At 42.3% G+C, this 16,325-nt stretch overlaps 1 protein-coding gene across 4 annotated transcripts in view; it reads left to right on the top strand.

The window, feature by feature from the left end:
• The window catches only part of RNF128 (ring finger protein 128), a 41,772-nt gene extending 25,718 nt beyond the window's left edge, over positions 1-16,054 (top strand). For 2 of the 4 annotated variants that reach the window (XM_071757385.1, XM_071757383.1), the window contains exons 2-7: positions 2,119-2,366; positions 9,192-9,263; positions 9,839-9,921; positions 12,552-12,648; positions 13,427-13,613; positions 14,642-16,054. In XM_071757385.1, coding sequence (XP_071613486.1) covers positions 2,119-2,366; positions 9,192-9,263; positions 9,839-9,921; positions 12,552-12,648; positions 13,427-13,613; positions 14,642-14,760 — 806 coding nt within the window. In that variant the 3' untranslated portion in view covers positions 14,761-16,054. The remainder of the gene's footprint in view (positions 1-2,118; positions 2,367-9,191; positions 9,264-9,838; positions 9,922-12,551; positions 12,649-13,426; positions 13,614-14,641) is intronic. The other 2 variants (XM_071757386.1, XM_071757384.1) reach the window with 1 other exon arrangement.
• Positions 16,055-16,325: the final 271 nt, after the last annotated feature.

Genomic DNA, 16,325 nt, shown 5'->3' with positions numbered 1-16,325 from the left:
AAATTAGGTGCCCTTTCTGGATTCTTTTCCCCTGTTGCTGGCACAAGGCATTTGGTTATCTTCATGTGATGTCAGGTTAGCTCACCTATAATTGCTTTTAGAAATTAATTGTTGGTCCTAAGAGTTCCTATTACAAAATGTTGAAGGTGGATGCTGATGCAGGTTTGCTCCAAGGGGGACAGAAGTCCAGGTGCTGCTGGAAATGACTTCTCACTTCTGCCCTTAATGCTCCAGGCTCAGAGCTTCCAGCTGGGCACTCGTGTTTGTCTAAAGCAAAGCTGAAAATGCAGGAGAAATCTTTAGGGGGGGAAAAACATCAGGAAAAGACTCAAAACTGTAATCCAATGACATCCTGGTGAACTGAATAGCCTGAAACTTAAATGGAATTTTTTTTTTTTAAGGGTAAAAATTGTTCACAGCTGATGGCTTAGTAGCTGAAGTGGTTTTGAGGCTGGTGGTGACATTTCATTACAGAGATCCCTACACTACATCTTGCATTGCACATAACCACAAGCTATATTTGACTAGTGAGACATGCAGAGGCAGAGAGGAATAAGGCTTTTTTTGGCATGCTTTTTATTTTCTTGTTGTCTCAGCCTGTTCTTCCACATTTTCTTCCATGTTTATGAAAGTAAGTCTCAGATGCTGACTTGACCCATGCTTAATTCTTTACTTGCTCCTAACACCCAACTCCAGCTCATTTTATAACTGACATGTAAGCCCCAGTTCACCATAAGGGGCAGTAGCTGCAGTCTGGCTGATTATTTTTCTTAAATTAATTTTCGTCTCTCCTCTGTGTGATGTAGTTCTTATTACAAGGAGCTTTCTGAATAAAAGATGACTTTAGTCTCACTGAGGAGAGTTGCTAGACATCATCTTTAACCATCTTGGATCAAAGGCATTACATGAACAAATTGTAGAACTAACGTGCTTTCTCAAATGAAAGCCTTTGTGGTTTAACACCAGTTCTAGGTTTTTTTGATAGATGAAAACTGGATAAGTTTTCTCTTAATGGAGGAAAAAAATTGGTCTGCCCATTAAAAGCGTTTGGCTGGGAGTTAAGCTTAGACTATTACTTCAGTAGCAGCCCTTTTTCCTTCACCATTCAGTATCTGTTATGAATGTTGTGCAGCTGATGGCTCAGTGCTGTGACACTGCTGACCAGCAAGTCTTCATTTCTACTATTTGTGTATATACAGTATGGAGAGATCAGTGACAATTCACTTGTTTGCCTTTCTCCTTTTTTTGCTTTTAGGAGCCTCTCTGTTACACTGGGACTGCTTAAAGTTCCTGCAAAGAGTATCAAGTGTCCCCAAGCACTTGCTTGTCACTGCAATGAAAGCAGCTTTGTTCTGGTCTGTACTTCGTGACCAGAGTTGCTTGAAATTTCTTCCTGCCATAAAACTCTTGGTTTCCCTGATGGTGGCTTGTCTCCATCTTCAACTGAATAAATGAAAGCTCTTGTTAAAATCTGGATGGGGATTGCTGTCTGCCACCACCCATTTAAAAGTCCAGCACACCTCAATATTGGCTTCCCTCTGGAAAACAACATTAACAGTTCACAACCAAATTTCACTCAAATGTTTCTCAATTACTTATGAAAATACAGAAGCAAAAGCTTATCCATGGCTTTGATTGCTCAGTGTCTGATGTACTCAACAGTACTATCAGATTTAGAAAAGAGGTATTTAGAAGTAGTAGGGGGGCAAGGAGGGAGTGAGATCCATTACAGGAAGGATCCCTAAAGCCACCAGCTGTGTCACTGCATCCCTGAGCTCCTGCAGATACTGCAGTCCCCAGTGACCTCATTCTGGATAGGATTTATTTTTAACATGCCTTTAAACTATGTGAAGTTAAAATGTAAATTGCCAAAGTGTTGAGTCTAAAATAATGACGATGTGTCCTACATGGGAGTGAGGAATAAATTCTACATTGCTGACTTATGTAATGGGACATACCTTTCAGCTGAACAAGCACATGGAGATGATACTTATTCCATCAAAAATGCCAGTTAGAGACTTTCCAGTCTATTCTTTAGCACCTGAACTGGAACAGCTAAGAGAATGACTTCTATATAACACCTGGGAACTGAGCATGGATTCTGCTTCTCCTTTGCAGGTGCTGAAAGCATCGTTGCAATTATGATTGGCAACCTGAAAGGCATGGAGATCTTACACCGGATTGAGAGTGGCATGAAAGTGACCATGGTTATTGAAGTGGGGAAAAAGCACGGTCCTTGGATGAATCAGTACTCCATCTTCTTCATCTCAGTGTCCTTTTTCATTGTCACTGCAGCAGCCATAGGATACTTTATTTTTTATTCTGCTCGGAGACTGAGGATTGCAAGGGCCCAGTCCAGGAACCAGGTGAGTCTGTGTGTGCCATGGCTTTTTTTTTATACCCTCTAAGCAGAGGGCTCATGCTGTGGGTCTTGAGGGTAAAATACTGGTTAAGCACCAACATTATGGAATTTGTTCATTTTACAGGAGGGAATGTGATCTTTAGCATTTTAAAGAGTTGTGTCTTTAAACAGCTTAAAACTTTCCAAAGAAACAGCAAAAAGTGAACTGTCTGGAGAAAGCAGCTGATCCTGTTTAGTTAACTTTGTATTCTACATATTTTACTCCCTACCTGCAGTCGTAATGCTGATGTACAGGAGGTGGTGAATGAGCTCAGCTGTTTATAGCTGACCCTGACACTTCCCACACAGCACTGCCTGTGTGCTTGCTGTGATGTGAGACACGACTGCAAATGTGGCTGCAAAACAGTGCATGGCTTTGATTGCCTTTCTGTAGACCACGAGTTAGGAAATTGCTGCACTCTGACTGAAACCTTTCTACAAACTACAGGGACAACCTCAGTTCGGAGCTGACCCCCCCCCCCCCCACTGTTGTGTTCATTTTTAAACCCCAGGCAGGGAGTTCCTAATGAGTTAAGTTTACAAGTAATATCTTGTCTGTGCAATAATCTGATCAGCTGATAGGAGGAATGTTTACAGCTTTGTCTTTAGTCTCAACAGGCCCACCTTATGCCAGCTACTCAGGGCTTAAGCAAAAGCCTTAAAACTGAGAATAGTCGTAGCATGACATCTGTCAGGGGTGATGGGCAGCAGCAGGGTCTGACTGGCTCAGATGTGAGTACATCCTTCAGCCTTGCTTTTCCAGCTGTCTTGCAAAGGAGGGCATTGTTATTTGCAATGCTTCTTGCAGGAGCCACTTGAACTCTGAAAGAAGAGCTGTGACAGCCCTTTCCTGCAGACAGCAATAGCATGAGCATCTCACTCTAGCTTGGCTCAGTGTACCTGAGTTACCCCTGGACCTGTAATTAGATAGTTAAAGCAGTGACAGACTCCTCTCCCATTGCAGATAACCTGCTCCACAGGACTTCTCTGCTGTCCTGGAGATTTCAGGCTCCTTGAGCTAGGTCCTTCTGATACAAGCTGATGAAGCTAGAAGTTGGACACAGTTGTTGAAATTCAGGCCAGCTTCAGCATTTTGTAACACTTTAGGGTTGGCTTCTTTAAAATGTGAACATGCAGAGTCATTGTTGTTCTTGGCAGGCAGAGAGAGGAGCCAGGCTGAGTGTCAGCATTATTCCTGGAGCTGAATGCTGGGTTCAGTCTAACAGTCACAAAACTTAGGTCTGTTATGCCACACCTGGAAGTGGAGTAAGGATCCAATAAGAGAATAATTAGGACAGCAGTGTCAGAAGTGGTCCTCTGCCTGGGAGATGCAGCATTGCCAGTCCTGGATGATGTGGAGTTCTCTGTAGCACCTTTCATAAGCAGTGGCACAGAGCTCTGTACCTTGATGCTGTCCTCTTGCTGACATCTGTGCACAGAGATGTGCACCATCATCCTGCTGATGAATTCCCTCCAATTCCCTGCCATCTTCCCTAGTATGAGAACTCTGCTCAATGCTAAACAAACCTGGGCAGAAAAAAAAACGGGTGCCCTAGGAACTGGTCTGCAGAAGAGACTGTTCATCAAAGCACCAAAAAAAAAAAAAAAATTCTTCCTTTGAAAGTACTTAACAGAGCAGTCATGGAAGTCCTGCTCTATTCTGAACTACCAGGCTTTCAGAAAGTTACAAATGTTATTAATGCTTTAGTGGTACATGGTACTGGAAAAATCCAGTATGCTTGGCTGGCACCTTCACAAACTATTTCTATCTTGGGCTCTGTGCACAAGGCATTTATGGTAGATTGAAAAATAACTTTGATAAATGACAGACCAGTTCCACATGATTTCAGCTGAACTTAAATTAGGGAGCTTTAAAAAGCCCTTTATAAAGTATAAGAATAGAAGAAAGCTTCTCTGCTGGCATGGAGTGAAACTATGCTGTTTTATGAAAGTGAAACTCAAGACAACTCAGAATAGTTTTTGATAGTTTTAATATTGTGGCATCTAAAAACTACTACACAATGATTACATAAGCAAAGAATAAGTTGAAAGTTCTTGTTAGTGAAGGTGAACTACTGAAATGTGATGCTGCAGTGTTGCCTGTTAGCCAGCTGATCAAATTTTCAGTGTATATCAAAAGTTGGAGACTTAACTGCTTTGACTCCCCAAAATACTGAATATCAGCCAAGCAGCTTATCAATTTGCATGCTACATGGAGAGCTTTCCTGTCGTTGCTCAGCCTATTGGGAACTTGGATTGCCTGGACTTCAGTCTGTTATTTGGTGTATTTTGTCTTTATTGCACAGATGTGGAAGGATTGTTCTTTGGGATGTTTCTTTAGGAAATGGTGAAGTGTTACAAATGTCCCTTCTTTCAGAAGTGAGCTGCTCTTCTGAATGCTCAGAGCAGCCTTTACACAGTGTTAATGCCCCTCAAAGCTTCTGTCTTCTTTTTTGACCTTCCCTGGGGGATTATATTGCCAATGTGTGAGGAGTTTTTAGAAGTGTCAGTCTACCACTTGAACAACAACAACAACAACAAAACAATTAACACTTTTGAATTGCTTTCTGGAGTGCTATGGTGAGCTACCTGTAATATGTGACAACAACACTCTGCAAATTTTCTCTTGTATGTTCAGGTTTCTGAATATTTGGCTTTTTCTTATGGACTGAGCCACAGCCCCATCAGAGCTCTTGCCCTGGACTGAAAAGGATGATAAAGGTTGAGTCCCCCTTACTTACTAAGGGGTAGAACAGAAAGAGGGAAAACCATTTTCTAGATGCTTTGCCTCTTTTGCAAAGGCTTTGTGAAAACAAGAACCTGCCTGGGTACGGATTTCATTCATGCACAGGACTCGTAGTAACCCTTGTTTGAATTGGATGCCTTCCAGGTATTACTATGTTGGCATCCAAAGTTTTTTCCTTTTCATTTGGCCTAAGAAAGTCTTCAGACCTCAGTAGTCTCTGAAACAATCTCTTGTTTTATAGACAGCCAGCCTTTTGAGTACCTTTAAACCTTGCTGTTTGCCAGCACAGTTTCTGTACCTGCTTCTTCTGGGGAAGGTATTTTTTCTGGATGGTTTGATCACATATAACCCAGGTTTTAAATGTTCACCTCTGTGGGCTTTTCTTGAGGGCAGCAGCTGTCTCTCAACTTGAGCAGGAATTCCATACAAGTCACTCATGTAAAACTGAGTAAAGCAAAGGGTTTATTTAAAATGTTGAGTGACTTACTAAGAACAAAGTCACCTTATATCGTGGTCCAACTGAAAATCTAAGTTGGGTAGCAATTCTGTCCTGACTGTGAGGCAAAACAAAGTAGCTTTTTCCTCAGGAGCCAGATAGTTAAGCTGTTTACAACCTGCTAGTTCTTATCTGAATGCATATTTTCTTCTGGCCTTGAAATTCAAGTCCCCAGCTCTGCAATCTCTTACTGCATCCTGAGGTCTGTGAGCAAGAAGGTGGAAAAAGAAGGTAAATGTGGTAAGTGGCTTGCTGCTTTTCTAGTCAGCAGAGTACTGGCCAATTCAGTTCCTCAATATATTAACCTTTCTTAATAATGCAAAATAGCCAGTGATATTATCTGTGGGCTGGTTTCTAATTTAAGCTTGAGTCTTTGCTTCCATCGATTTCATAAAGATTAGATGTTGCAGCTGAGAAATGACCTAATTAATGCTTTGGAGGAGGTGAGTTGCTCAACTTTCCACAATTCAAAGCTGTTTTCATGGCAGTAGCTACGTGTGGGGAAGAGCTTCCTTAGCTTACAGGGGGAAAGCAGGAATTCCTGACCTCCTTAGAGCTTGCTGGTCTACATTGCCATAACTGGACTCATAGGGTGCCACAAAAGGGTAGCTGGAGAGCTGATAAAGAGAGTTGGAGGCAAAATTGGCAGCATCAGACTGGAGAAGACTGAGGAATAAGCAGCAACCAAATCTAATTTTCCCAGTTAGATACCTGCCTACTTCAACATGCCAGAGCCTGGATAAGATCCAGGGTCTGACTTGTTTTGTAATATCTTGATTCCTTTTTTTTTTTTTCCCTGTCCCAGCTTAATCAGCTATTCTTTCTAGAGTTGGCAGGGTTGGAGCTTTTAGACTTCTGACATCACTAATATTTAATGTTTGCTTCACAAAATGCTTTGATATCCCAAACTTGGGTATCCTGGATCTCTTGGTTGGCTGTTCAAGAAAAAGCAACTTTCCTCCATTACCCTGGGAAGAAAGTGTTCTGCTGTACTTACCAAAATCAATGTTAAAGGTGACATTGCCACTGGTGCATTTCATGAAGAGCAATTAAACTTGTGCCCAGGAAAAAACTAAAATAATGTTTCAGTAAATGATTAACGATACAGCCAGTTGGGTCCTGGCTAATGTGCTTGGCCTGACATTAGATGTGTAGATTAGATACTGGGTGAGGGAGCACATTCCCAGAAAGTTCAGTTTTCAATTAATAACAAGTAGCAGTGACAGATAGTTCTGGCTGTGGATAAGTAGTGTTATTGCAGCATTCCTGCTCTGTTGATGTTACCACATTTGCTGCTGAAACTTCTGAGGGCCTCAGTGTTTACTGAGTATGTGGCTGCTTCTCTGTGCTGTCAGTCTGAAATACTGACAAAGGGGATGTAATTTTTAAATTAACTTTGAGTGGCATACAGGCCCATATACTGATGTTTTCAGCAGAAGACTTTTACAAACTTCAAAAGCAGCTCTAGTTCCTTCAAAGATTTTTTTGTTCCTAAAAACATACCTGAAAACTCATTTATATCTGTCACCTTTGGATTGTGTGTGTCTCTGTCTTGACAGTTGCTAATAGCTATCAACTATTAAACTCCTAAAAGCATGCATATTGATGCTACCTTAGGACCCCAAACCAGAGCTGATACACAAATAAGTCACTTTGAACCAAAACTGTTTGACAGGGTCCCAGTGGATCTTGTACATAACCTTATTTATTAATTGCTTCAGCACAGGGAATCTTATGCAGACTTGAATTACCAATCCTTGCCAAGCTTTAGGTGGCAGCACCAGCAGCCCTCCACCCATTTGCTCCTTCTGTATTTGTGCCACCAGCACTGCACCTTCAGCCCAGAAGGGATTCTTGTACCTGACCAAGTCCTGCTGGGAAGCCACCAGTGGTGACATTCCTGCCCTCAGCATCTGTGTTGGGGAGAGGGTTTTTTATGTTAACTGCAAACTCTGAGTCCAGTTTTTCCCCAAGGCAAGTTCTGTGTTGGGATGGCACTGCTGCCCGGGACACCTCTGTGTCCTGAGGCAATAGGAGCACCAGGGAGGGAGAGGAGAGTCATTCCTGTGTTGGTGGAACAGCAGCAACCCATGACCTTTAAACAGAGATGTTGGCTCCTCTGCTAATTAAATGCTTCGCAGTGACAGCTGGACAGCAACAGTTGCCAGGCAAGCTGGGCTGCTGTGGGCTGCTCATCTCTGCCCTGCAACCCTGCCACAGCAGCAAGCAAATCATCATTGAATCATAGAATCATAGAATTGGCTGGGTTGGAAGGGACCTCAGAGATCATCAAGTCCAACCCTTGATCCACTACCACTGCAGTTCCCAGCCCATGGCACTGAGTGCCACATCCAGTCTCCTTTTAAATATCTCCAGGGATGGAGAATCCACCACTTCCCTGGGCAGCCCATTCCAATGGCTGATCACCCTCTCCGTAAAGAAATTCTTTCTAATATCCAACCTAAACATCTCCTGGCACAACTTTAGACCATGCCCTCTTGTCTTGCTGAGAGTTGCCTGGGAAAAGAGACCAACCCCCCCGTGGCTCCAACCTCCTTTCAGGGAGTTGTAGAGAGTGATGAGGTCTCCCCTGAGCCTCCTCTTCTCCAGGCTGAACAGCCCCAGCTCCCTCAGCCTCTCCTCATAGGATCTGTGCTCCAGTCCCTTCACCAGCCCAGTTGCCTCCTTTGGACCTGCTCCAGGACCTCGATATCCTTCCTAAACTTGGGGGCCCAGAACTGGACACAGGACTCGAGGTGTGGCCTCACCAGCGCTGAGTACAGGGGCAGAATCCCTTCCCTGGACCCTTGCATGAAGGGGAATGCTTCTTCCTCTGCTTCCATTACAGCTGCTCTGTGATCCCCCTGGAGCTGGGTATTTGATTTGTGTCACACCTTCTGTCACGAGGAGGGGGAGAAATAATTCTGAGCCCTGGTATTTACTCTGTGTGTGTGCGTGTTACTTGGAACTAATATTGAGATAAAACTGCGTTCTCCCACTTGGCAGGAACAGTTGGTGCCAAGAGGCTCTGGAGCTGTTTGTGTGCTCTGTGGAGGAGCTGTGGCAGAGGAGGAGCTCAGGGGGTGTTGGTGGGAGCTGAACTGATTCAGAAAGAATCTCACCTTCATCAGGATGTGAGTTTGTGGCATGAAGTAATTAAAGTCAGCAGTTAACATTATTGTCAGACTCGGTGTTTGATCTCCTGTAGCAAATGGGTTTGAAAGGTTCTGTTTGTTTTGGCTTGGTCTAAATGTGATCAAGGCATTACCTTGCATCTTAAGGAAGAAACCCTTGAAGCTCCTGTGCTTTGTGAAAAGGTTAGGCAAAAATCATATGCAAATGCTTTGTTGGTGTGTCATCCAGAGTCAATAACCACATCAGTGTCCTGAAACTCTGTTTCATGCTGTCTCTAACTTACCTGGCTTGCTATGGTAAAACCTGCGTTATAAAACTGGTGCCTGCTTGCAGGAGGCACCTTGGTAAGTATTAGTAAATGAGCACTTCAGAGACAAATGACTGTGCTTAACCAGGGCTGTTTTCTGTTACAGAGACAGCTGAAGGCCAGGGCTATGAAGGCCATCGAGCAGTTGGAGCTGCGCACCCTGAAGCAAGGGGACAAGGTACGGCTGCTCCTGGCATCTGCCTCACCCTTTGTCTGGAACCCAGGGAGTGGTCCTGAGTACTGCACCAGGATGCAGGATTCTCTCTGAGCCTGTAGCTGTCTCTTCAGAGATGGTTCCTGGTTCAGACCAGGTTGTTTCCTGGGGTGCAAGACTTCCCAGTTTGCACATTTTTATAAATTGGATTATTGTTTTAGCTTCTTGCTGAGGTGAGTGGTCCTAATTTGCCAGCATGGATAATTAAAAGATAAACTAGTAGATCAAATCATCTTCCCTGGCTATTCTTTTTGTAGCTAAAACCCGGAGGTAGCAGTTGTAAGCCTCTACAGAACTGCCTCAAAGAATCCAGTGATGGTTTGCAACTGGATTTTCTAAGCCATGGTGTTTAACTTTCAATGTTTCTATTAAAGTGTTTTCTTGACTTTGAGTAATCCACACCATGCGTTCATATGATTTTATATATGGGAGCTATCTTAGGTTACTTTAGCTAAACCCCTTTGCCTGCTGCAAATGTAAGATGTTCAAAGGAAGGTTTTATAGTCTGTTAATGCTGTAAATCCATTTCACTGCTTTAGGAAACTGGTCCTGATGGAGATACTTGTGTTGTGTGCATTGAGCTGTACAAGCCCAACGAAGTTGTACGTATCCTCACATGCAAGTAAGTTGTCCTCCAAAGTGCCCCCTAATCCAAAATCTGGAAGCTTGCCTCTTACTGGTTGTTGCTTCTGCTATGTTAACAGAGCTGATCAAACTTGAATCAAGCTGTTGCATAGTAAGAATTCTTGAGTCTCTGTCAAACAGTGTCCTGAACAGGAACAGTGGAAATACACACTTGTGTGCCTCAATGGCCCATGCTCATAACTTCCCCTGTGAGTGGGCTGACAAGTGACTTGGCAGAGCTCAGTGCCTCTCCAGGCACTCCCCCAGCTTTATAAAGATTTCTTCCTTTGCTGGTGTATAAGAATGTTACCTCTAAATTGCAGACAACTGGCACAACTATGCTCATTTCTTGCCACTTAGTTTACTAATTACTGAAAGGGTCATGCTCTCTAAATTTGTTAAACCATGTTAACTTTAGTGGTTAGTAGTAGGAGAGTTTCTACTGTATGCATAATTTGTAATAGATCAAAATAGAGCTATAGCACTTTATTTTTCTAGAATTCTTTACTGTTTTTTCATTGCTGTCCTTCTGTAGAAGCTCAGTATTGTCACACTAAGACTTTAATTTGATTGTTTCTAAGATGAGCAATGAAGATTTTTCAGGCTTAGGGAAATTTGTTTTGCATAACTTCCCTCTGTACCTGCTGAATGGGATTGCTCTGGCAAAGCTTCTAAAACCAGAGGGTTGCAATGTGAATTTCATGAAATTTGCATGGGAAGGGTTTTTTAGCTCTCAAGGAGGGTTGCAGAAAAGCACTTGGAAAAAATCTGATGTGGGAAAAAGTCAAGTTCTGGAGAATGGAAAAATCTGCAGTTGCTGTTGTATGCTGAGCAGTGTTATTAGTCAAACACTATCAAATCTGAGCTGGAGTTTCCTTTACAGCAGCTTACAGTTCTGCAAAAAACTTTCTCTATTCCCAAGCAGTAGAACTTCTGAGCTGTTTTGCTGTCAAGAAGTTGGCCTGTTAAGGTGTTACCAAGAAACTTAGTTGATGTAATGCTTTATAGTTTAGAAAAATACAAAACTGAATAAACTTTCAGGCATGTTTGTTAATGATTATTCAGTTGTCTTGTCAGGCTTATGCTGTGGGTAGTCCTGTTTAGTAATGCAGTCACTCCCATGAGTACAGAGGCATTTAGACAGCTTCCAGATACTTGTGGCTGATAGGAGAGCTGACTTCTCATTATTTCCCTATAAACCTTGCTAATCTTGATACGAACTTGCAAACAAAGCATGACTTATTGGGTTAAGAGGTGATAACTTCTTTTGAACATAATCCTTATGCACAAATTTGCTGCATTATGCTTTGCTCTGAGGCTGCTTCTATCGACCTGTGTGAATTTTTATTCCTCTTTGCCCCAAATGCATCTCTAAGGGGCACTTGCTTAAGATGACTGCAGTTACTTGATAGTCTTCACCAGAGGTAATATCTTCCAGTATCAGCCATATTAAATTCTCTTACATGAGTTATAAACTGGTATTTACTCTAGGAATGTACTTCATAGTGGTGGGTCATCTTAACAGTGAGACCCTACTTACTGCAAGCACTTTAACCATATCCATGAAAGAAATGAGCAATCAGAAGTTCTCGTGAGTCACATCAGTGCTACCTCAGTATCTGGGGTGTGTGTATCTGCAGAAGGCATTCTTGTCCAGATGGTCAAACTGAAGGCATTTATTGCAGCCCAGGTATGTGAGACCAGTATTCAGCTCAAGTACTGAAAACAGTCACACATCAAGGAAGCTTCAGGCTGTACTCTGTAGACATTATGTTGGTGCTGCTAGAAGGAGCTGCTGGTTCTGTGGGCTGAACTGGAGGATCCTGGTAGGGTACTGGGCCATAGGATACTGAGTACTGATCCATCCAGGATACTGAGCGACTAATCCATTCAGGATACTGATGCAATGATCACTGCACTTGTTTCATAACAGTTCTCATTAATATTGAGCAGTGTCTGTCTGCCTTGCTATTTCTAGTCAGCCTGAGGGAACAGGCAGATTACAGCATTTCAAGCAGTCTGCCTCAATCTGTGGCCCAATTCAGACCCATTGTGGAATGGAGTTGTCTTCATGGAAGTACACTTTGCATCTGTGCTGGCTAAGCTATATTTACTTTCTTGAGTAGCCAGCTGGCCATGTATTCACTTGGAATACACACTGGCTGCATAGGCAAAGTAACTGTGTGTGAGTATAGTTTATCTGGAGGACATAACTCTGCAAGATGATTTTTCTGTGTAGTTTTAACAAAAATAAGTGCCGTTTAATTATCTGGATCTGCAGGAGAGACAGTGACATTTCAGCCTTAGCTTTAAGGTTAATGTTAATGTTCGTATTAGTTAAATTATCAGCTGAGAATGTATTGTACACAGATGGTTTTTTTTCTAAAAGAAGCTTTAAACTAATGTGGCAAAGATAAGGATGAATTCTAGCAAGTTGTCTAACGAGCATAGGCCAACTACTGGTTGAGAGGTCAACTATCCATAACTTTTAATTTAAAACTTGTGGCAGAATAAGGTAATCCATTCTAGAATAAATACATTTTGAGTGTTTTTAAATGAGTCTTCATAGCTGCCACGGGCAGTTTTCCTGGTGTGAAACCTAACTTGTTGGTTACCTTCTTCCACCAGCCATCTCTTCCACAAGAACTGTATTGACCCCTGGCTTCTGGAACACAGGACATGCCCAATGTGCAAATGTGACATCCTCAAAGTTTTGGGCATTGAGGTAAGCCAGTAGACTTGTTTAGGGGGAGATGCTGTTATCAGTGCTGTGCTGGTGAAATAACCACGGATTGAGCTATTTGCTGCTGCCTCTAGAGCACAGGTGGTGAGCAGAGGCACTGCCGTGGCAGTGGGGAGATGCTACAGGAATAATTGCTGTGTCCTCTGTAGTGTAGCCTGCAGCTGACCTTGTCTGAATGGGTATAATCTAAAGCCTTGGGCAGAATGGTAACCAAAAGGGATTGCAATGCATGACTGAAGATTTGCTCTTGGCTCTTGTGGGTGCAGCTAATGGTGTTTCTCACAGCTTCAGGCAGCCTTTGGCAATTCATACTCTCCCTGAACCCTGCCTCTCTTCAGCTGCTAAGTCCTTGAAAAGGGAATGTGTTGGCATGTATGGCTTTCCTGGAGCCACATGACTTCCTAGGATACATAAGGAATTTCTGCAAGTGCCAGGGGAAGGTGCTGTTGCCAAAGCCTGACACTGCTTGGACTAGCTAAAACGTCTGGGGGAGGGAGATCTGCACTGAATGGAAAAATCTGTTTTCCTGGTATTGGGCAGTGAAAGAGGAGCTGAAGCTGCATCTGAACTTCGTGCTCTATTGGCAGTAAGTGCTTTTCACCTATGATGCTGGAGGTTAACAGCACACCTTTTGTTTTTTTTTTTTTTCTCTCATTATAAGTTACTAGACTTCAGTACCTTTAGGCATTGCCCTCCTGGAAAGATACAGCCTTCTACAAAGTTGTAACTGAACCTTTTTTTTTTTTTTTTTTCCACAAAGGTGGATGTAGAAGAAGGGGCTGAGTCTGTGCAAGCAACAGTATCCAGATCCAGTGGGATATCAAACGTTCCTGCAGTTCATGAAGAAGATAATCGGAGTGAAACAGCATCATCTGGATATGCTTCTGTACAAGGAGCAGATGAATCTGTTCTGGAGGAACATGCACCATCAGAAAGTGTGTCTGCAGGTTCATCTGTCTTGCTGAGCTCATTGCACTTCATTGCTTGTGCTATGAATTAGGGGGAGCTTTTCTTGAACATCTCACAGTGCTTGAATGCCTTGTTTTTCAGGGTAGTCTTAAATTTCCCTTTTGTTTTAGCACTTGGTTGTTACACTTGGTCTTTCTTTTCAAATGAAACACAACCTAAAGGTGAATTAAAATCTGAATTCTCTGAAAAGAGAATTGAAAGTAAGTTGAAAAACAGAGGCTTACTACTTAAAATACAGAGACTATTTTCTGAAGGTGTCCCTCATCTCATTGTCTCTTTGGAGACTTTATTTGGATGAGTGACTGCTGCTTTGTCACTGGACTGGTCTGGTTTAAGTAGCTGATTACTTATAGAAAAATAGTAAGTTGATTACTTACAGAAAAAGTTCTGATGTAGCTTACATCATGTAAAATAGAGATGACAATCAGTTAAATTTCAGATTATGACAAGGCTGTCATCCTTGAACACTTACACAGAGTTTTAAAAAGACCATCAGCTTTTCCTAGAGCAAACTAATTGAAAATGTATTTTTAGTTCTCAACATGGCCAGCACATGCTCAGTGGTTCTATTGACTTTTAAAAATGGGATGGTTGCAGATAAATAAAAGTAACTATCCCCTGGATTATGGATTGGCCTTGGAAAGAGGGGTAAAGTGGGAAAGCTTTCAGAGGAGAAAGGGGGGTGCTTTGCTGTGTCTGCTTCGAGTTCCTGTGGGGAGCCTACCTGACAGGAAAGCATGAGATGTGCTTCTGGGGTGTGTAGGACACATTGCTCCAGTGTGACAGGAGACAGAGAGTGCTGAGAATGGGCCCTCAAACTAATGAGGGGCAGCAGGAGAGCGGGAACTGGAGCATGGCCTGAGATTTCCCACTCTGCAGGATTAATGGTGGGAAAAGACCCCTGCAGTGGGCTTGTGGAAACATAGCAAGTATGGTTTGCTTTAAAGTAGTAAAGCTTGCCTGTGACACTTGTTAACTTGATTTTTCTTGGTTTTGTCCTGGACAGATGACAACATGCACCTTGTAAACAATGAATCCCAGCCCTCTGCTGTTAATGTCCTTCCACATGCTGACAACCCAAGTTTTGAGGCAGATGAAACACAAGTTGGTGAAGTCAAGTCCTAAGAACATGCCCAGCAACGTGGTGTAAGCCTTCTGCATGGAGCTGTTTATTGCCATCCTGTGTATACCAAACACTGCAAGACTGTAGCAGGAAAATACTGCCTTGGCAATGTTGAGATCAAATAGACTTGTTCAAATCATAATTGTATGGTTTGCCATTCTTAAAACTGCACCTCCCATGTGGAATTTAGTTTTAGCATTCTTCAGATAAAGCTGTCTTAAATATAAAGGAAACCATCAGATTTTAACACTAGAAGTTCCATCTTCTGCAAAGCTTCTCTTCAGTGTTTGAATTATTTAAATAAGGAGAAGATTCTTGTAGCTGTCTGCTGGGAATTTGTTTTGACTTGGGTTTTTTTGTTGTTTGGTGTTTTAATTCAAGTGGATTTTCATTGTAAACAAATTGATTTTGATCTGGTCTAATACTTATTTACCAGACAGAGTTTAGTTTAAAGCAACACTATTTAACATTTCCACCTGCTAATTTGATAGGAGAAAGTACAAACTAATGCCTGTCAAACTGGATTTTGCCCACAGTATCTTTGGTTCTCTGGTAAACCCATTGATTCTCTACCTCTCAACTCCAACCTGCCAACCACACATTCCTAAAGGGAAGAAAAAGAGAACTTCAAGCTGACAGGCCAAATCTGACTTGCACAATACTGTAAAGGGAACAATTGCAGGGACTTATAAAACCTGTTAATATTAGACAGTCTGAAAGATCCTCCATGATTTTTGGAGGTATATCCATCTCTTGCACCAGCAATATGCCAGAGTCCTGGCTTTGTGAGAGTCTGGGATGACTTCAGGAAGACTAAGGATGAAAAGACAGATTCTTCCCAAAGGATCTGGTGAATTTTTGTTAAGAAAATGATTCAGCATCTGAAAATGCTGGACTATTGCTGTGCATTGTCTTGCCTGTGTGTAAAGGCTGCAGGGGGAGAGTTGACATCCTATAAACATAAGTGATGATTTGGAGAAGTTGTCTGCCATCTGTGGGGAGTGGAACTGGGATCAAGGAAGAACACTGGATGCCTCAATAGGGAGTGTAGGGCCTTGCCCAGTGAAGGTAACTAAGGACATCTTACAGATGCACTTTGTTTTTTATCTCTGTATCTATAGCTTGTTTCTAATGTTAGCAAAACTTTGTCTTAAAGCCTACAATAAAGTACTATTGAATCTGGAGGGGAAAAGCAATGCATTTTCTTATTTGCGGTACAATTAAAATGGTTGTAAATATTTCATTATTTGTATTGAATTTGAATATGAAAATGTAAATAAAACTATATTTTGATGATCCTGACTGACATGAAATGCTGGTTACCAGCTCTTAGATGCTGAATTAACCTGTCCTGTAATCCTGACACTTGTTCAGTTGTGGGGGGTCAAAAAGCAGCAACGCTTGTCCAAACTAATTGGAATTAGGAGTGCTAATTATGTGCAGGATGCTACTGTTACATGGACTGAAACTGTACTGAGTGAGAAGGTTAAGCCTAGGAGCTGTACTCTATAAAAGAAACCCCAAGCAGTTTAGGGTGTTGTAACCTCTGGGCTCTTATGTTAGGCAT

The sequence above is a fragment of the Heliangelus exortis genome, chromosome 14 (genome assembly GCF_036169615.1).
Source record: "Heliangelus exortis chromosome 14, bHelExo1.hap1, whole genome shotgun sequence".
Taxonomy (NCBI): domain Eukaryota; kingdom Metazoa; phylum Chordata; class Aves; order Apodiformes; family Trochilidae; genus Heliangelus; species Heliangelus exortis.
The sequence above is the reverse complement of the archived record's forward strand: the minus strand, read 5'-3'. Positions and strand labels throughout refer to the sequence as shown.